Source organism: Thermothelomyces heterothallicus, assembly GCF_042370625.1.
Source record: "Thermothelomyces heterothallicus CBS 202.75 unplaced genomic scaffold P884_scaffold_34, whole genome shotgun sequence".
Classification (NCBI taxonomy): Eukaryota; Fungi; Ascomycota; class Sordariomycetes; order Sordariales; family Chaetomiaceae; genus Thermothelomyces; species Thermothelomyces heterothallicus.
Window position 1 is genome coordinate 1 of NW_027192595.1, and position 20,459 is coordinate 20,459.

General features: G+C 54.3%; 7 protein-coding genes across 7 annotated transcripts; 4 read left to right on the plus strand and 3 right to left on the minus strand.

The window, feature by feature from the left end:
• Positions 1–1,628: 1,628 nt before the first annotated feature.
• On the minus strand, positions 1,629–2,471 carry P884DRAFT_303137 (kinase-like domain-containing protein; the record flags this gene model as incomplete). Its single annotated transcript, XM_069444999.1, has 2 exons — positions 1,629–2,112; positions 2,257–2,471. The coding sequence occupies 2 exons, from the start codon at positions 2,469–2,471 to the stop codon at positions 1,629–1,631; spliced, it is 699 nt and encodes a 232-aa protein (XP_069293894.1).
• A 3,958-nt stretch (positions 2,472–6,429) lies between these two features.
• On the plus strand, positions 6,430–7,960 carry P884DRAFT_210982 (glycoside hydrolase family 18 protein; the record flags this gene model as incomplete). The annotated part of the gene is made up of 3 exons (XM_069439043.1): positions 6,430–6,581; positions 6,692–6,840; positions 6,981–7,960. 3 exons carry the CDS (start codon positions 6,430–6,432, stop codon positions 7,958–7,960), a joined length of 1,281 nt encoding a protein of 426 aa, XP_069293895.1.
• Positions 7,961–11,744: 3,784 nt separating this feature from the next.
• Positions 11,745–13,010, minus strand: P884DRAFT_317334 (uncharacterized protein; the record flags this gene model as incomplete). The annotated part of the gene is made up of 4 exons (XM_069445310.1): positions 11,745–11,768; positions 11,941–12,125; positions 12,510–12,672; positions 12,741–13,010. Coding segments are annotated over 4 exons (642 nt in total), but the record flags the coding sequence as incomplete, so codon positions are not given.
• Positions 13,011–13,318: 308 nt separating this feature from the next.
• P884DRAFT_280719 (fungal-specific transcription factor domain-containing protein) lies at positions 13,319–15,370 on the plus strand (the record flags this gene model as incomplete). The annotated part of the gene is made up of 5 exons (XM_069443468.1): positions 13,319–13,427; positions 13,571–13,693; positions 13,773–14,073; positions 14,163–14,676; positions 14,789–15,370. 5 exons carry the CDS (start codon positions 13,319–13,321, stop codon positions 15,368–15,370), a joined length of 1,629 nt encoding a protein of 542 aa, XP_069293897.1.
• A 977-nt stretch (positions 15,371–16,347) lies between these two features.
• On the plus strand, positions 16,348–16,852 carry P884DRAFT_87596 (uncharacterized protein). The gene has a single exon (XM_069446138.1). The coding sequence runs from the start codon at positions 16,449–16,451 to the stop codon at positions 16,815–16,817; it is 369 nt and encodes a 122-aa protein (XP_069293898.1). The 5' UTR covers positions 16,348–16,448; the 3' UTR covers positions 16,818–16,852.
• Positions 16,707–18,269, minus strand: P884DRAFT_294881 (uncharacterized protein). The gene is made up of 2 exons (XM_069444303.1): positions 17,764–18,269; positions 16,707–17,447 (listed from the first exon to the last, which is right to left on the minus strand). The coding sequence occupies exons 1-2, from the start codon at positions 17,833–17,835 to the stop codon at positions 16,887–16,889; spliced, it is 633 nt and encodes a 210-aa protein (XP_069293899.1). The 5' UTR covers positions 17,836–18,269; the 3' UTR covers positions 16,707–16,886.
• Positions 18,270–18,732: 463 nt separating this feature from the next.
• On the plus strand, positions 18,733–20,149 carry P884DRAFT_210941 (uncharacterized protein; the record flags this gene model as incomplete). The annotated part of the gene is made up of 3 exons (XM_069439039.1): positions 18,733–19,152; positions 19,227–19,305; positions 19,413–20,149. The coding sequence occupies 3 exons, from the start codon at positions 18,733–18,735 to the stop codon at positions 20,147–20,149; spliced, it is 1,236 nt and encodes a 411-aa protein (XP_069293900.1).
• Between the last annotated feature and the right edge of the window lie 310 nt (positions 20,150–20,459).

A 20,459-nucleotide genomic window follows, 5' to 3' on the forward strand; every position in this document is an offset into this window, starting at 1 on the left:
AGAAACGATCCCAGCAGAGGATCACTGGCTCACGACGTGAGCCAGGTGAGCCAGTACGGAGGATCACCACGACCGCTAGTGATCCCAGGATTATATATACATGTAGATAGTCACTCGTTATGGTGGACTCTGGGAGTTCACCAGTGATAGCAATCATAACCACAGTACTCATACCAAGCATCGCTGACTACTGTGCGAGACAACTCTAGTGTTGTTGTGAACCCTTTGGCTTCACCGAATCCCTCAGACGACTTGCACCTTTGTCCCACACCACTCACCTTCGTCTGAACCCTTTCAGAAGAAGTCTGAGTTGGGTTCGTCACAAAGGGGGTCGGTATCGGCTTAGTAAACTCCTCCTTATCACCCTTCTTAACAATCTTATATAATTTGGTATAAAATTCTATAAATAGTTTAGGAACTAATTCTAAAACGCTCTAGAAGGGATTTTAGGACTTACTATATATTATATTTATATTATTAATATTATTAGTACCCTACTACTTACCCTTAATATAGGTAAGGTTACCATTAATTTTATACTTCTTAATATAAGTCTTTAAATTTAACTTACTAGAGAACGTATCCTAAATCAATTAATAACTAATTATAAAATACTTTATAACATTTTTTACTTACTATCTTATAATAGAGGTTACTATCCTCGTTACTAAAGCAATAGTAAACCTTACCTAGGGTAAGCTTAATTTTACTATCCTAAATCGATTTAGAATCACTCTCTAACTACTTCTATACTACTCTCTAAATACTTACCTCATTTCGCTTAAAGGGCGGCATACTAGGGTAGCGCTTCTTAGTTCTATTAGTACTATTTAGGTACTATATATAATCCTCCTTTAGAATATAGTTAGAATTGATTCTAAATCAATCCCCTCTATACTTAACTTATTATATCTTTATATAATGACATTTTTTTCTTATTATTACTACTAAACTAATTAGAAATACATTCTAAGTTAGTTTAATCGCCTTTTAATTAAAGAGGAGGGGGCGACTAACGGTTTTAGTTTAGAGGATATAAAGAGGAAGGATTTCGAATATAATTGAAAATAGTAGGTAGGTTTGAATACTAGGGTAAGGCTCTGAAAATCTAATAGGGCTATATGACCGGGTATGGTCATATAACCTGCTTAGGAATCGATTCGGAATCGATTCCCAAAATTTTGGAGGTCTGGTCAGGTCAGCTTAAGCGAGCTTAAGCGAGCTCGCTTAACAGGGGGTTTGGTCAGCTCAAGTACAAGGGGTTTGGTCAGGTCACCTAAGAACTGTACTTGTACGGAGTATGTATTTTGCATATGTTTTACTCTCCCACGCAGTCCGAGTGTCCCAGCTGAGGAAAGGCCCCGCACTAGGTACAGTGGACTCCGCCCTGCTTGCTGCTTCAACGATGGAGACCTGACTCCCGTCTAGGTCATTTTCACCCAGCTTACACAAGAGCCATTGAAAGTGGTCTTCAAGGGTTATGGTCGTTGCAGGGTGGGCTCTTCATGCCTGACGAGGTTGTAGCGGACGGGTTGCACATGGGACAATGGACTGGGGCATCGGTAGAACACATAGCACCTTGTATGTAGTTCACGGGAGAGACAAATCGACATCTACCCCACCAACCATCAGGCGCCCTCGGCCCTGGATTTAAGGAAAGCCAGCAAATCGGCCGAGTCATCTATCTCGTCTTTGATGGCAACCGAGGGGCCGAGCCTGGTATAGAATAGCATTTCGAAGTAGGCTGGGTAGAATCCAGAGTATTCCCAGTCGATGATCGCCTTGATTTTCAGTGAGTCGGGGTCGACAATAACGTTCTGTTGCGACAGGTCGTTATGGCAGAAGACGTACTCGTCGCGATCAGAGACTTGCAGACGCCAGTCGTCTGTCTCTGTCTGTCGCATCACACGGTAGGGGGGAATGACGATGCCTGACGGCCCACCCATTCGGTTGGACCGTAGGGTCTTGAGCTTCGCCAGGTGAATCGAAAGCTCCTCATACACAATGGCCCTCTGCTCCTCCGACAATGAAGACATGTCTACACCATCGACGTACTCCGTAATCAGGTAGTACGCTTCATCGTCCTCGAAGTCGCAGTACACTCCTGGGACTCTGAACATTAACATCAGTACTTTTCTTCCCTCTTTGGGCAGTTTTGGGAGGGACTCGGGAGGGAAGACGCCCTCTCAGGAGCCGTTTCTCATCATTGGGCTCCCCAGACATAAAACGGAAACAATACGCTTCTTGAGTACATACGGGATATCGGTATTCTGGCGGATGTACCGTAGTGCTTCCGCTTCGTTCATAAGGCGTTCCTTTCCGAGTCTGGGCACATGGAGACCTCGGTAGCCGATGCGATATTCTTTGGGTCGCAAATTCCTCTTGATGAAAACCCCTCCCCGGCGGTAGTATTTTCTCTCAAACGTCACCGCGAAGCATCCATCCTCAAGATCCTTCTCTTTCGCATGCATGTTGAGACTGTGAGGCTGCGTATCCCGTCAGTTGGCTACTAAGAAGCGCGAGAGATTGACATCTCACATATCGCTCGATGTTGCTGCGGCGATGCCGTCTGCCTAGGCGTCTGGAAAATCCTTTCTCCGAGGAGAGACGCATGCGAGCATCGGATTGTTTGACCGGCGATTGGCCCCTCCGATGCCCCTCCACTTCACTTTTGGTGATAGTAGCCAGCTGTCAGCTGTCTGAACCCTGCGGCTTGCGACTTGCTCGATGGGGAGGAGGCCGAAGGGGATTTGGATGGTGGACTTTGCCACTGAACGGGCAAACGCGACGCCGAGTCTTCCTCCAATGCGGAAAGAAGCCAGACCTTGCAGTTCCGTGCATATCGAGCGCTGTACATCATCATCACAACACGTCTGTACGAGCGCCGCGAGGCTTTGCGTGTGCACAGCGGTGTTCAGCCTGATGCCCTACGACACAGCCATGTCAAGTCATCAGGCCAAAGGAAACGTTACTGGAAACTATGTTAGTGACGCCCAGTTTTCCGCCAATATCCACATGATGCGAGTGGCAGGATATGGTTACCGACGCTCCCAGATTCGAACAGAGTAATGAGCAACCCAGTATCCAGGCAAGCGTGCGGCTGAGGGACTGAGGGAACACTCATCTGGCGGATCCGGTCTGGTCACTCTGTCCGCATGAAGGAACAGCGGCGTGTAGGAGCCTTGAATAATCCTGCCCGTTCTTATGACTCGCGATCCGGCACTCACTTGACCAATCAAAAAGCTCAATGTCTACCACAACTCCTCCCAAATGGCCGTCATGGGTGGCCGTTGAGGGGCATGTTAGTCTGGCCAGTCATGAGCCCTCAGGGCCGCTATCTCACAATGTTCCTAAGAGAATCCTTGGGCAGGTTCCGAGGTAGCTCCTAAGTGGCAATCTCGGTGGCCTCTTGCTCAGGTCTCTTTGAGAGGCCCATTGTTTTTGATGGAGAATGATTGTCGATCCACAGCGTAGCAGGCAGGTCGGTGATCGTAACTCCTGGACACGCACCGAGCATACTGCAATTGGGTCTTTCCTTCTTCTTTTCTTATCATTTCTTCGCGATTCTCTATCATAAGACCAATTAGCACTTACAAAACTTGTTCAATTGCCCGGGTAATTATATTCCCAGAATCCTTTTCCCCCGCCGCCAACATCTCGCCACCGGTCTAAACTTGGGCGGCCACACCCTACACCGGTCCGGCCGCCTCTAGGCCGGTCCTATGAGCGGCGCAGCAATCTTAGGGGGCAGCCTCGCCCGCTCTCCCCTTCCAGCTCACGGTGACGGCGGGGCCGAGTGGGAGTACCAAGAAGACATGCGCCGCACGGCGTACTAGTTGTGCGGATCACACATGGGCGATGGGTTGGTGACGTCGCCGCGGTCAGGCCTGGAGGCCGTGTTCTTGAGTTGTTGTTTTTTTTTTAAAAAAAAAAAGGGGACGGGGGGTTGGAAGGCAAAGGTAAATCCTTCGAGGTAGTAAATTACTGGACAGTTGAACTTAGTTTTCGATGCACAACGACTAGGGCAGAGTGATGGGATGGAACGGTTACCAAGCTGGTTTGCCAGCTCCTTTCCTTTCGTGCCTCTCGTACCAACCTCGGGGGATGAAGGCAGTTTTGGTTGCCAACCTGACCGTCTGGTTGGAACCACTCAGCAACTACACGCGCATCTTGGCATTGATCACCGGAGGGCACGGAGGAGCGGAGGCAAAGCAAGAGAGAGGGAGAGAAGGGGGGGGAAGGGGGGATGGAAGGAAGAGGGGTGGAAGGGGGGAGAACGGTGATGATCTGGCCACTAAACCTGGCCCTAATCCCGTCGAAGTCAAAGGTCATACCTCTACGACCTGGCCGAGGAGATCTGAGGCCATCCCGGTCGCGACTTACTTAGTGGGGAACTTTCTTGTCTCCAAGTCGGCCCTTCAGGAACGGCTCTTTAGGCAGCAGCGATCGAACTGCTTCGACTTTTAGCAGTTTCTCCGCCCGCGACCCGCTGGGAACTTTTCTTTTTCCCTCGGGGACTGCCAAGTTACGCCGTAATAATTAGCAGCACAGTCTGGTGTTTGTAGAGTAATTACCTGCCGTCCCTTACCTATGGGCTCCTAGTCTCGTTCCTCTTTTTTGATAGATTTGTATTTTGCAACGTTGCAAAATGAGACATTTCAGTCATATGTAGCCGCCAGCTACTGTTAGCGTACTCAGCGTTGCCCAAACGGCAGGTTTTCTGGGTAGCACCGTGCCGCGTGCCCCTGAGCCGTGCGTCGCGGAAACCGCCTTAAGTAGCAAGTATGTTACCGCCGAGACCGACAATGCTGTTGGTTACCTCGCTGGTCCATGATTGCAATCTAGATATCGTGCGGGGCTTTTGCAATCGGTTTTTCCTACCCACTTTCTTCTTTTGGACACTTTCTCTTTTGGAAAGTGCCGAAATGATGCGGCTCGCTCACGCACCGAAGTCCCGAGCTGGGGATAGATCCGTGATTGCAACGCGGCGCAAACGCGACTGAGGCAGACCTCGCTCGGCCTTGGTCGTGCCGGAATGGGGCGCGGGTACCTTTACCAGGTCGGGATCAATTACATAGGATGCCATGTGCGTGGATTTGATTGCATCGCTGCCCTTTTGCATCGCTGTCCCTTTTGTATGTGTCCGAGAGCGAGCCATCAACGCGAAAACCGGAATGCTCCCAACGTCGCTCTCTGTTCATAGGGTCTTTTTTCTCTCTTCTGCTCCGTATCATCTGTCTTGAACTAAGTGATCATCTGCTGTCACGTCCCGCCCAATGATTGTAAAGAATGATAAGGGATGCTCGCCGGGGCCAGGCTCTGTGAAAGTTCCCTCTTTGGTTGTCGATCAGGTAGCGCCAACGTTGATTGGGCCGCCCGTCAAATCCGACCCTGTCTCCTTTCGATGCAAGTCTCCGCGAGACCGCGCCAAGCATGCTCTTCGGACCCCTCAATTACATAAGGTTTGGCTCCAGGGCAGGCATGGAGGCTACCCACCTCGGCCAAGCAACCAATCACACCCAGACCCCGCGGCGTTTCGACCTTCCTGGTTTGTCTCAGGGCTGGCCAACGTCCTCCCGTGGCGGGTGCCTGGTGATCGCAGGTCGCAGGCGAGTGCCGGGCACGCGGAGCCCCCGTCAAAGCTTGACCCTTTTAGATGCTAGGTTTCATTGGCCTTGGAAAACAACCCAAGGCCCCGTCGCAACCGTCACAACCGGGCGATAACCAGATCTCGGTAGGTCCGATAAGGACCCAGAATGGTGTCGGCTGACGTTGCATGTGCCCAGGCAGGAGGATGATCCCCAGGGTTGTTGCCGGCAGCTCCCGCACATCGGGGAGGGGGACGGGGAGGGGGACGGGGAGGGGAAAGCCCTAACGTTCGTTCTATCACGGGCCGACCGGGCCATGCTTTCGGCTTGTGAGCGGTGGGGTCAAGGAAGGGCAACAAGAAATGCTAAGTGCGGGACGAAGACACGCGGGCATGAGGTCTCAGGGTGTCGCGCGCAAAACCAAGTTCCACTCGCCATGCCTCCAGCAGCAACGTTGCCGCAGAAGGGTCAGGGGGTTTGTTGTAGACCCACGACCATGCTGCCGGCGAGCGGAGGGTTGGCTTGCTACAGGCGCTGAAGGGTCAACTCGGCGCCCAAAGTGGTTACCAAGCGTGCCATCAAGGGAAATGAGCATGATGGTGGCTCGTGGGCAAAAGAAAAAAAAAGGGAAATGAGACTAGAGAGATGCTCTCGAGTTCACGGGTATAAGAGCACTGCGATCGTTCACAAAGCCGGCGTACTCCTCTAGAGCATCTATCATCAACATCACCAGAACCTCAAGACCAGGTGGTCGCCATTATCCAGTTGCAAAGGAGCCAAAGAACGAAAGAGCACGAAAGCACAGCCCAATCATTTCCTACTTTGCAACTTCTTGTCCACCATGGTGGCTCGCTCTCTGAAGAAGGCAGCTCTGGCTGCCCTATCCCTCTTCCCGCTCCTCTCCCCAGCTTCGCCGGTGCCAGCAACGACCGAAGCTAGTGTCCAGACCCGGCAGTCATCGGGATACAAGAACATCGTGTACTTTACTAACTGGTATGTACGCCCGGCCGTCAACCCTCCGCCCCCTCCGCTCCCTCTCTCCACCGTTTCCGGGCCAGACGAACCACTCAAGACTTTTACTTACTCACCGGCCAATCGAATAGGGGTATTTACGGCCGCAACTACCAGCCAGACCAGCTGCCCGCGTCTCAGCTCACCCACGTGCTCTATTCCTTTGCCAACGTCAGGTCCAACGGCGAGGTATTCCTCTCGGACACGTATGCGGACCTCGAGAAGCACTATCCCAACGACTGTAAGATTATATCCCTCTTCAATCCACCCACCTAATTACCCCCCCAACCCAACAATCAGCCATCCATTTCAACACCCCTTTCCTTGTAATCTTTCTCCCTTCCCCCCTTCCGTTCCACTGACAGCACGGCTCCCCCGCAGCATGGAATGACGTCGGAACCAACGTCTACGGCTGCGTCAAGCAGCTCTTCCTGCTCAAGAAGGCGAACCGCCAGCTCAAGACCCTGCTCTCCATCGGCGGCTGGACCTACTCGGCCACCTTCCCCGCGGCGGCCAGCACAGCCGAGAGCCGGGCCCTCTTCGCGTCGTCGGCGGTCCGGCTCCTGGCCGACCTGGGCTTCGACGGCCTCGATATCGACTGGGAGTACCCGGCCAACGAGCAGGAGGCGGCCAACTTCGTCCTCCTGCTCAAGGCGGTCCGCTCGGCCCTGGACGACTACGCGGCCCAGCACGCGCCCGGCTACCACTTCCTCCTCACCATCGCCTCGCCGGCCGGGCCGAGCAACTACGGGCACCTGCCGCTGCGCGAGATCGCCGGCGTGATCGACTTCTTCAACTTCATGGGCTACGACTACGCCGGCTCGTGGAGCACCGCGGCGGGACACCAGGCCAACCTGTACCCGACCGCCGACGCGGGCAGGACGCCCTTCTCGACCGACAAGGCCCTGTCCGACTACGTCGCCGCCGGCGTCGACCCGGCCAAGATCGTGCTCGGCATGCCCATCTACGGCCGCTCCTTCGAGGCCACCGACGGCCTGGGCAAGCCCTTCACCGGCGTCGGCCAGGGCAGCTGGGAGAGCGGCGTGTGGGACTACAAGGTGCTGCCCCGGGCCGGCGCCACCGTCCAGTACGACGAGGAGGCCGGCGCGACCTACAGCTACGACCCGGCCACGCGCGAGCTCATCAGCTTCGACACCGTCGACATGGTCAAGAAGAAGGTCGACTACGTCCGCCAGAAGGGCTTCGCCGGCAGCATGTTCTGGGAGGCCTCCGCCGACCGCACCGGCGACCAGAGCCTCATCGGCGCCAGCTTCGCCGCCCTCGGCGCCATCGACCAGTCCCAGAACCAGCTGTCGTACCCGGACAGCAAGTATGATAACCTCAGGGCCGGCTTCCCCTGAGGCCCTATGAGCTCCCGAGTCCTGGTCGAGAGAAGGGAGCTGGAGAGAGAGAGAGACAGGGAGCCTGAAGCCGTAAGTGATTCGGCAAACCGTTTTGAAGCCCGGACATGTTTACCTTCGTTTTCTCTTCTTGGATGGGTTGCATTATTAGCCACTTTTTTTTTCTCTCCATTCGTTATACATATTTTTTGTTTTGTTTTCCTCTTGTTGTTCATTGTTTGGCCCTGGGCCTTTTTTCTTCTTCTCATTCCTCTTTTTTCACTTCTTCTTCTTCTTCTTCTTCTTCTTCCTCCTCCGCCGCCGCCGCTTTACGGGACCGCTTCTTGGGGCTCAGGAGGACCAGTGGTACGCTTGAGAGCACACACATAAATGCGTGGTGTTTCCTTTCATGTTGTACCTATCGTTCAGTTTTTCCCCCCCGGTTTGGGCATTTCATTCGCTTCGCTTGTACACATGGACAATACATTCTTCGTATGGCTTCAGGCTGGACATCTCCCCTACCGGTCCCTGATTCTCTACAAAAAGACATCACCCGCAGCTGCACTACCAACCATACCTGGACCATGCCGTCTTGTCAACCTACCTAACTTACATACCGATGTTCGCCGGCCGCGAGCTGCTGCAGAGGCGTGTGACGGAGAAACACATCGATCCCTCACCTGCCCGTATACTCCCCCCTTCTGCCCAATCATCCTTGGCTGCTCTCCAGAGATATACAAATGACAGAGGTGAGGTGAAAAGAAAAATTTCGGTGGAAGTGACACTGTGTAGAGGGTGGCATGTTCTCGGGTGACCTTCCTATTCGATCCTATTCGATCTCCATTCAAATGAATCGCCTCGTCTAGATGACGCGGAAGGCTTGCCTGTCTCACAGGCTCTGGACGTGATGGGAAGCATCTTCGTTCCACACCCCCCCCCCCCCCCCCCCCCCCCCCCCCCCCCCCCTTTTTTTTTTTTCCCTTCCCCCAACGTATGAACTGAGACATGGCTGAGACCCATCTCCTGGCCCCAACCCAATTCCTCCCTCTCTGGTTGGCCGTCCACCGTGTGCGGACCATGTCCTCGATGTCCTACCATCCGACTGTGCGAGACTGCGCCCATTACCCCCTCGCTCTTTTCCTTCCTGCCTCATGTAAAGCACATGGTTGGCCGCATGAAGGGCCGGAGGGTCCGCATGAATGAACACACTCGGTGTCGGGCAACGGCTCGTGTAACTGACACCCTCTTATTGACATCTGAGATCTGTCCCTCGAGAACAAAATGGAAGTTGATTGTCTCGTAAGTCAACTTGCAATCATTCTTCTTCCGCTGCGTTTTTTTGATTCTATATTCCGATAGGGAAGGGTAAGACGTACGGATACTTGGATAGTCAACTGACAATTCAACCGACAAGCAGGCAAACGATAGGATTACGTACCAGCTCCTGCTTCGCCGCGTGGATTTCCGCCGACAAGCAAGACCTGACACATCAAGTACCTATCTGATTACCTGCCTGCCTGCAGGGGCTGGCATGCTTCTAGGTTTAGGGCTCTCCAGGTGCGCGGGGGGATGCAACAACAAGAATAGCAGCAGCAGCAGCAGCAGCAACGACAACGACAACACAACCACCAGCATTTCCTGTCTGCAAGGCAAGTGGACGGAAGTTCCCTGTCTCTCGTCTGCCCCCGGAGGGGAGAGAACAGGGGGTTCAGGCGGCTGCTCCTGTTGTACCGAGTACCATGGCCGCCGATCCGACCTCTTATCCCATCACACACTTGACGTACTCGTACACACGCTGTACGTAGCAGCTGTTCCACAACATCACGAACAAGTCGTGCCCCCCCCCCCCCCCCCCGGGGGAACCAGAAACTCGGGTCGGGCTCCTGTGGTTCTTGCTTCTTGCCGACACGGGGGGCATCGTGTGATGTTTCGCGCCAAGAACGCTCGGCTCCCCTGCCCAGCTGAAAGTAAGCCGCAAAGACTTTGTTAATTATACAAATACTATTATACACCAGCCAGCCAGCCAGCCAAGCCAAGCCACCGCGGATGGCTAAGTAGTAAGTCGGACGCCGGGCCGATTCCAGTTGCTATAGGGCAAAGTCGCCGGGGGCACATGGCCTCATATCCTACTTGCATAGTATCTGCGTAGAAACGAAACGATGCATCAGCTGTTCATCGGTGCAAAGTTCCAGCACCGGTCACCAAGTACGGAGAGCCCTAGGCAACAGGCATGTCATACCGCATACGCAGGCAGGCAGGTAGGTAGGTAGGTAGGTAATACCTGATCTTTAGCCACGGTTTCGGGCTCAGTAATAATAGCCCCTGATCTTCGGGTGCCTACGCAATTGTGAAGCAAAAGCGACGCCGCCATTGCCTGCCAGCAATTGCACCTTAAGGATGGCCGTAGGTATTCTGACACACCCCCCAGATCGAGGAAAGAGGCTTGACTCGATCTACCTCACACACAACTCTCTCTCGTGACCCACTAGTACTCCCCATCGGATGTGCCCCGGCTTTGCACTCCATTATTGAGGACCGTACCCCACTAGTTATAGCACTTTACTCTTCTAGGATATACCCGCGCCTCAGTATTCCTAGAGTGCTAAACTTGGTCTTCGAGTGTGATTCGAACCTGGGGCCTCGCATGCAATCCCGGCTTGTGTGCGCCGAGGAATTGCGGTGCTCAGATAGACCGCTACGCCAACCGGGCCCATAACTGCCGAACGCAGTGATGAGCTTCCGGGAGCGTTGAAAGCAGTGTCTGCAGTGGGTGGCTTGTACGAAGGAAAAGAGTGCCTTGTTGAACTATCTACAAAGGAGACAAAAAGAGTGGTATTTATAGACAAAGGGACTGGCCAATGCGTTGAACAGCCTCATACAGCTGTGGCAAACGCGTGGCTAATACGCTTGGAAGCTCCACAGCTTCCGACAGCAATGTTCAAATCTTGCCGTGCGTCGAGGGACGGATAAATGCGATTCTAGTGTCCTCGGACGTCCGGCTGTCTCACCCTGCCCTGACGCCGGCTCATGAACTGGGCCCGCAACCGCGGTAGGGAGAGTAAACACGAATGTGGTCACCACTCCCCTCTTCCCCGGGCCCCGGCCGTAGGTTGGGTAAATTACATGTTAATATCGAGGGTTTTCACCCAGGCGAGCACCCGATGACTCGGATAACTCGATGAGGTGGCGTCGGGTCTTTTTGGTCGATGAACTTCATCACAGATCCGGTCGAGATCTGGTTAATTAGTGGGCAAATCCTTGGAGAGGCGCCAGGGTGCCATCTTTTTTACCAAGAAAACACGCATGAGGGTGCCCTAAATTACACTACAGCAGGGTTAGTTAATGGAGTGTGCGAGAGGTAGACATCGTAGCCCGGTACATACGTGTAGGGCTCGAAGCCGTTCAGTCAATGGTATACAGATGCGACTGGCGTCAAGCTTCGTGTTAGCCGCATCACAGTAGACGAAGATTGGCCCCGATTCTGCAGCGGACGTGTGTGCCCGCCATCACGCCTGATCAATGCACGATGCAGCGGCGAACGTGGAATGCTCCGATGCGTGGCTTGGGCGTTCCCTGGCGACCCCGATCTACCAGTCTACTTCGACATGGGGCATGGAGCCAAGGCGTGCGTCCCGTGACCGTCCGAGCCATCCGAGTCCCAGTGCCGAGCGCGTGGTTTGACGCTCAGGCCAGCAAGGTGCGAGAGTGGAGAGTGGAAAGTGGAAAGTGGAGAGTGAAGAGCGGAGAGTGGAGAGTGGATATCGACAAGTGACGAGGCTTTCGCTGAGCTATCTCTCGCCCAGTTCTTTAGGTTGATCGGCGACAATGACTGTGATCGAGGGCAGTGGTTCATGCAACTGTGTAGGCTGCAGTTGGAAACGGACGATCGGGGACGACCGGGGACGACCGGGGACTACCGGGGACCGGGCGAGGACGGGGTTTGATTGGCGCAGCTTTGCGTTTGGCGAGATCAACCAATCATCCCCGGCAGTTCTGTCCACCATGGCCCGCCGGAGCGTTTTTGTGGCGGACCCAGGGCCAGAGGAACGGTACTCGAGAGTGTGGTCCGTGGCTCTGATGGAAATGCTCTGCGGGAACCACTGGTGCCGACGGAGCTGCTGGCTGAATGGGGCAACCGCACGAGGAAAGGATATCCGTTTGCGGGTCGACGCTGGCAGAAATCGGGCTGTGGGGAGCAGCTGGGCGCACAGCAATGGACAGGCAAACTCCCTCTTTGGGATGGCAGGGATTGCCAAGTCAGGCCCCGGCTGTCGATCACCCGCTAGCGGTGCGCTACGGGCCAGATAGGAAGCCCGCCCTGGCGGTAGGAGGGGTGGGCCCAGAGAAGCGAGCAGGGCTCTCCCATCTGATCGAGCGTCGATCATCTTCGGTGCTACGCATACACAGTATACAGTACCGACCACTTGTATACACCGAGATCACGGAGGTATGGCTCAACACTTCCAGTCGCATGCAGTGTGCTCTGTAGTGTAGTGTAGTACGATGTAAGTAGTCGTATGTGCTTTGGTCAGACAAGCATGCAGCCGGTGGGGTGCGTCGCAGATAGAACGTTTGCCAGTTGAACGCGTTGCATGAGCGTCCAACGGTCGGGAAGGTGTGAAGTTGTGCGTGTTCGGCTGTGCATCAGCACTGTCCGCCCTGCTAGGGCACACTAGCTTCTTTAGCATCGTTAGCGTTTCATTTTTCCCGCCTGCCGCGACACTAGAGCTGCCCTGCTCGGGCATTGTAGAGTAGGTCGTGCGGGTAGTGGATGGAGCACATACACACACACCACACACACCCAGTCGTGAAGGTACCAATGGGACTGAGCAAAACCAATGTCCCACAAGTCCCCCGCCGAGCAGCGCGAAGGTGGGGCCGGGGCAGATCGATGGATGACGGATTGCGTCCGATGGGCCGAAGTCGTCTCGAAGATCGGTCGTCGACCGCAGCCGGGGGCCCTGGTCCAGACCACACACAGCCAGGTGTTGGCATCGGCGGAAGTTCCAGGTTGCAGCACGGAACGAGGGAGAGCGCCCCATCCCAACACGCCCTTGTTCAGGTCGAAGACTCACAGGACGTGGCAGGAGGGCATGCCAGCAATCAGCACGCAACTAACTTGGAAGGTGACTGGGCACTCTAGGAAGGGAGGCAGCAAAACTCGGCAAAGCCCTCGCGTGCCTACCTCCATGGATTCTCCCCGGTCCCAGAACCCTGCAACGAGAACCGCTGGAAGGAGCGATCCTCCCACGCCAGATTTATAGGCCGGCTACCCTGCAAGGACAACGCAATCCAGAACCGACCGGTCCGTCCCTCCCGCGTGTTGCCTAAGCATCCATCCTAGAGTCACTGACGCCTACTAATATCCAGTCTTCACCCATGGCTGCTCACAAGCGTACAGGCAGCAGCCACGGGGTCGGGACCACTGGCCAACCGAGGCAACTGCCGGGAGCAGCGTGTGAAGAGTGTCGAAAGCGGAAGCTGCGATGTAAGAATCGTGATAACTCCCTTTCGTCTTACGGGCCGAGCTCGAAGACAATGATGTCGCCGTGGTCCGACCGGAAGACGGGTTGCGGCTCGCCGTTGGCAGATGGTGGCCGATGATGCTGACAAGGAAACCACCGCGTCCAGGCGACAGACAGCGACCGCAATGTGGAACATGTGCCGACGCCGGCATTGTCTGCGAGATCAACAACAACCGCCTCGCGAGAGGCCCCAAGAAAGGCGATCTAAAAGCGCTGCGCAGCCGCATCGGTGAGTCACCAAACGGCCATGGCGATCTTTTAGGGCTCGGATTTTAGGGATTCCTTAGACTGATCGGACCTTTGAGCAGTTGCGTTGGAGCGCCGGCTCAGCATCGACAACAGCGCTGAAACGCTGTCGATTCTCACAGGCGAATCGCTCCCCGCGACGGCACCCGATCCTCACACAGCTACGCCAATCTCGGATGGGGGATCTCCAACGCTTGTCTCACCAGGTCACAACTCCGCAATCTGGGACGGCGAAATCAACGTGCAGGTTCCTCCTATGACCCCCACATCCGATTCGATGGGCTTTTCAACCTTCAAGTTCCCGCCCACACCGCCATCGCCACAGCGGGCCACTTTTGTCGACGACCTGATGCGGGCAGACCTGTACGTTCGTCCCTGGTGGTTTCCTCTCTCTTTCCCCAACCCCCCTATATTTTGTCGTGCCCATAATTGACTCCCGCATGCCCGTTCAGCGACCAGTTGTACTTTGACAGAGTCCACCCAAATGTTCCCATCTTCAACCAGTCACGGTACTTTGCTCGGGCGCGGCACACCCAGCACGGCGATGGACCTGGCTACATGCTCTGCCTCCAGTACGCGATGTGGACACTTTCGATGGCGCTTTCGTCTCAATTCGAGAGCTCCCGAGAGATGCTATACAATGAGACGCGACAAATGCTCGAGGCACTGGACCTGGCCGATGACGATTTGCAACCAGTACGCATCGAGCACGTCCAGGCGTGGCTACTCGTGGCCTATTACGAGTTGGCCCGTGCGAGCTATCGACGGGCCTCGATCAGTGCCGGGCGGGCGTTCCGCCTCGTCCAACTCGCGCGCCTGCATGAGGTGGACAACCCTGAAAATACTGTCGAGGGGGAAGATGCCGTGGCTAGAGAGGAACGAAGGAGGACATTCTGGGTGGCCTACTGTCTCGATCGCCTTGGCTGCCTCAAGAGCCGGTGTCCACCCACGCTGACTGAAGAAGTGGTATGTTTCGCATCGTCACACCGCACCATCACACCAGAGAGCTCCTTGGATGATCTTCATTTTCGTGACAAGGCACACCGATTACTCACTCATTAAACCTGCATTATGACAGATTTGTACCCGCCTCCCGTCCCCGGAGTTGGCTTTTCAGAGCGGCCATCCAATCCCGGGTTGTTTTCTGCCAGAAGCGATCGCGTCAGGCGACCACAACTTCCTCTCCCCCCTTGCAGAATCTGCCGTAACCGTCACCATCTGCGGTCGTGCGTTGTCACATAGCAATGTCTCTGGCGTCGAACGGGCGTTTGGAAACCCGTCGCTTGATTTTTGGATGCGGCACGAATGGGTGGACGGCATCCTGACGCGAACACTCGACTCCTTGTCATTGAACGCACCTGTCGTTTCAGCCATAGCCGATCCCATGATATTCTTCGCCTTCATGGTGGCCCACGCAACAACCATCCTCATGTGCCAGATCACGGAAACGTCGAGAATGGATGAGCAGTCGCGCGCCAGGGTTGCCGAATATCGGTTGCGTGCCACGCGGTCTGCGCAGGAAATTGCTAGGATGGCCAAGGCACACGAGCATATCGGATATTTCAAGGTGAGACATGCCCGTCCTCTTGTGTTGCTGACATCGGCGCAGCGTCCAGTCCGTGCCGTACACGCGAGACTAATGCACAATGCACGAGGATAGGCTCACATATTCATGCCGCTAGCCGTCTTTTTCGGCGCGTCGCAGCTGGCGGCGGACCGCAAAAGACGACTAAACGGCGACTATGGGTTTCAAAGTCGCCCGCTCGAGACTGAAGGCGAGTCGACACTTGACGACGACTTCCAAGCTTGTATGGATGCCTTGAGGAAGGTGCAGAGCTTTAATCATCTTGCTCGGGATCATTTGGCGGTCCTGGAGTCTCAGGAGTTTGTTCTCGGAGGTTTGTGAGCTGTTTTCAGTAGTTCGCGCGATATACCCAGGATTTACTTTATTGAATATGTCACTCTCTCACTCGAGGATGTCGGAAGACAAAAGTTCTTTGTTATCTGGCGGCGGGTTCTTGTCGTTTTACGGGTGTAGGGAGAGCTACAGGCGTGCTGAAGGTACTATTTGAGAACGAATTACAAGTTTGGGAATGAGCTATTTTGGTGCATAGGTCATGCGCGCACTGCATCTACAACCCTTTCCTGTATGGACTTGTTAGATTCGATTGTGATTTGTTTTCTCTTGTTTTCGCCCAAAGTTGTGCCTACCTAGCTAGGTTAATTATTGCGCATACAATTCGAGGTAATGCATCAACGTCAGGCGAGGATTGATCAACTCGTAGAACCAAGAACGAGAGACGGGGGTCAGCAAGTAGCCATGTTCTGCTTGAGGTCATTCCCAATGCGGTGGTCCTGGGCGCTTCGACACCTGACCCCACAACGGGGGAGAGAGAGAGGTTGGACTGGTTATTGCAAGTAATAGTTCATTCTCCTCAAAGCTGTGGTAGGCATGACGTGAAGCCTTATCGGTTGTAGGCTCGACCATATCGGGGTATTTCCAAGTCATTATTTAATTATGTCACCTTAAGCCAGTCAATCTACAATGTATATAATGTTCTCTAAATTTACTAACCACTACCGAGGGCACTTGAATCATATAGGATACATTTTCCCATTAAACATCACCAATACCTTCAGCGACGTACGGGCTCAGCCACACTGTTACAGCATATGGCTGTCAGTGGGTCAGATCCGACTGACCCACCAACAGGGATGATGAGCCAGGGGTCATAGACATGTATTTAGACAGCATCCCCAAGTGCCTCTGGCACTTGGAAGAATCAACGCATCTTATCACCACTTCTGCAGACCGTACCAGTTGGTCCAGGAGTGCCGCCCACGGCGCGAATACCGCTGTGGTGTCGTATCTTGTAGCCAGTCCGAGCTGTAGTCATTTGCAGCCATCGAGCTGTAGCACACACCTTCACGGCGAATGTAACCTCAATTGCGGTCAATATAGATGGAAAGAGCACCGCGCAAGGCCAGAAGTGTGGCGCCAAATTCCAGGTGAGATGAATATGGAAGGATTAGCCCAGTATATAGAAGCAAAGTTCCTACCTTCGCTTTCCAGTATATACACACTTCAGACTCCAAAGCCTCCATGACCAGCATGTAATGCCCGGAGCGCCATATAACACTACAGAGTCCAGTACACAGCAACCACAGTTCCGCTGTCACTCCGGCCCTCTCTGTGGCCACGTGGTTCGCCCAGCGACCTGCGTGTCTTTGTAGCGAGCTAACTCGCCGCGGCCGTGAGCATCCAAGGGCTGCACTCGGGCGCGCTCATAGCCTCGCGTATCTCCTTTGGGGTGGTATATGGCTCCAACCACCTCATGATCCTTGTTGACTACCGCACGCAACGGTCCCGGGTCGTTGGAAGGCGCCATCCAGTACTCCTTGATGCCCTCCAGGTTTTTGGGCGGTGGCGCTTGGCAATCGCGGAGGGAGGCAGATGGACGCGTGAAATCGAACTCTGACTTGAACGGTGCGGGTTGGACAAGCGTTTTGACCGGATACTCGTACATCTTCATGTCTCGGGGATCGGCAGGGTTCCGTCCCTGCTGAATCCATCTCCTGTCAAAATTCTCGCTGCGGCCGTCAGGCCCATGCTCGACATTTCGGTACTCCTTAGGGAATATGCGCTTTTTGGGGCGCTCCGTCGGCGGTGGTGGAGATCTTGCGACTATGTCGTCAACACGCTTGAGCTGGAGGTTTCCTCGTGGGGTGGCGAATTCCTGATTGAAATGATGACATGTTAAACCGGGTTTCAGTTTCGCAGTGAATTAATGAATGAAGCATTCAATGGGCTGAATAGGCAAAACAGAGGCCAGAGGTCCTTCTTGGCGAAGATGAAAAGGCGGAAGTCTGGGATAGAAGCAGCGAAGGGATAGAAGGAGGGAAAAGACGGCCAGGAGATATGCCTGCGGCCCACGGAAAGGGGGAAAGGAAAGGACGGTCTGCAGCCACAAAGGAAGCCACGGGCAAGTGGAAGGCACAGGCAGGTGGCCGCACCTGCCACAATGAAAAATCCTCAAATGCGGGAATGCTCACCAGTGCGTTCCGTTCGTTGGTTGTGTTCACCCTGCGGCCAGGGCCCTCCTGCTTAGAGTTGCTGCTTCCCATATTCAAACCTAATCATGCATATGTTGAGATATGTCCTGTTGAATTGGCGGTTTGGAAGTTGCTGAGGCCGACGATGTCTGACTTGGTCTTTCCCACCATCACTTGCGCGTCGCGTGCCCGTACTTAACAACTTCGGTGCCCTTCAACCCCAGGCCCTGTTGTTTGCCGCCGCTAGAGAGTACCCGTCCATGACAACCTGTCGCCAACCCGAGGATGGAACCGGCGCATAAGTTGGTTTCAGGAAGAGCTGAAGCAGGTGGCCGTAGGTACGACCTTACCCAAGTGTTACCTCAATGTAACTTTGGGCCGGCACGAAGAAAAGCGAGACGCCGTCCCGCTAAGGCTCGCCAATACCATGGGGAGACTACCCGCGGAGTACCACGAGGCGTAGAGTGAAGGCCGCGTTCATGGGCGGACGGGCGGCGACGAGGGGTCGAAGTCGTAAAAATAGATCGGTGTAGCCCCTAATTATATTGTTTTAAAAAAGCGGGATGCACGAAGACCCTTGTTTCGCAATGCAAGTTCGAACCAACAACTACCCCGGAGTGCTGGTGGCAGTACAGTAATTATATTACTACATACACAGTGATGCCCATACCTAGTACCTACTTTAGGTACCTACTTATGTACATAATAACATCAGTACATCAGGGGCCTCGGCTGCACCTACGCAACCGCGCGGCTGGGTTGCATCTCAATAAGCGCCGCTGCCTTCAACTCAACCGACCCTAACCAATCGTGGTGCGGGGAAGGCGCACAAGCATCTTGTTCCCCGTGCCATTCATCTCGCCATACTCTCCCGCCATCCAAGATATTTTTCTCTCTTCCTTCAATTTTCATATGCCTTACATTCGCATCGCGCTTTCTTGACTGGAGCACATTCTCCCATTGACCATCATGCCTCAGACAAAGAATGACATTCTCCCCGACAGCGAGATATACGATGAGTATGATGAGATTAAGCCTGGCTGGCAGCCAGTGCTGGATGACATACTGCGGACATGCAATCCTGAATCTGACGATCACATCGAATATTTGATTGCGTCTCTCATCAAGGAGTACCTGCTGTCGAACGATGATGGCGCAGCCGCGGTCTTTGCACGGCGGTTTGATGAACTCTACGGTACTGTCTACAAGCCCAAGTTCGACGGTTACCGACGCTCCAAGAAAGGTTGGACGGGTTACCTCACAATCTTCTACGAGTTGCTCTTCCGAACTGCAGTTCAAATTCAATATGACGATCCGAAGCAGGAAAAGGTGATCGAACTTCTGGTGGAACTGGGCAAATTGCCATCACGCCCCGCCAAGATCTTTGAGGTCAGTAGCCAATTGCTTTTCACCCTCCATGGTTGTTAGATGATGATGCACTGCTGACAACTTTGCTGGGCTAGTCATTCGAATGGGTCGACAGCCAGGTTTGGAGCAGCTATCCTCTCTTGCAACGAGAGCTCTATCAGGTTGACGCTGGAGGTTAGTCATGCGCTCGTACCGTGTGCCTCTGCCTCCCTCGGCTCCCTTCTCTCGGGCCTGATGATTCGCGCCTCATTGCTAACCCTTGAGACCTTCCATGAACACAGAGATGTGTCTTCACTGTTTCGGCGACTTGACCAATCCGGACAATCTTTCGTCGCTCAAACGCGCCAGCGCGGAATATGTCAACTACCACGCATTCAGAGCACGCTGCTTAGCAGCTGGGCTGGACGCCGGGGAGGAGGGCCGGTTTCAGAGCGAGGTCCACAGTATCTCGGTCGGCCTGGACCCGGGTGTCCTCGACTACAAAGCGCCAGAGATCGACTGCCAGGTCATGGCAGCCGCGCAGTACATCGTCCTTGCCGGAGACGTGATATATGCCGAGTGCGTCAAGAAGCATTTGCCACCCTACCGCTTTGGCTGGACGGGATGGAAGCACAGCAGCGGCCCCTCCATCTGGAAGCATTGGTCGGCCAAACTCATAGAGATTGCGGATGCTCTGGAGCGAGGAGGAGACCCCGGCTTCAAGATTCTTGAAGGCAGCAGGGAGGCGTTGACGGACATGGTGATCAAGGCCAGAGACAAGATGTTGGATCTGGAGCCAGAGCTGCCTGCCCAGTCCGAGTCAAGATCCGCGGAGGAAGCAAGGTTGACAGAGGAGACCACTTCGGCACCGGAAGCAGCGCCAACCGCCCAAGATTCTCAGGTGTCGGCCCCTTCTGACTCTGGCACGGACCCCTCCCACGCAGAGACTCCGGCCACCAATTCAGCTCCAGCTTCATCGAGCCTTCTCAACACGTGCTCAGCTCTGGTACGAAATTTTGTGAGAAATATATGGAAGTAGGGTGTTGGCCAGGCTTGGGATGATTTTTCAGGTCTTTTGTAGTACTTTCTCTGTGTAGTACAGGCGGGAAGCAGCTTCTGCCCCTGGATCGCGATATCGGGCGACCCGGGAACGAGGAAGCCCAAATGACTTTTGTTTGCACTACTTCGCACCGCAGCCAGCCTGAAAAACCAGAGGCGTGTTTGCTAGAGAAATATTGCGTGACCGTGATGGCGGCACCAGGGATGTCAGAGCAAAGAATGTGCAGATAGTGTACCATGATGCAGCTTATACAGTGCTCTGTACCGAGGTCCTTCATCCCACATTCTCC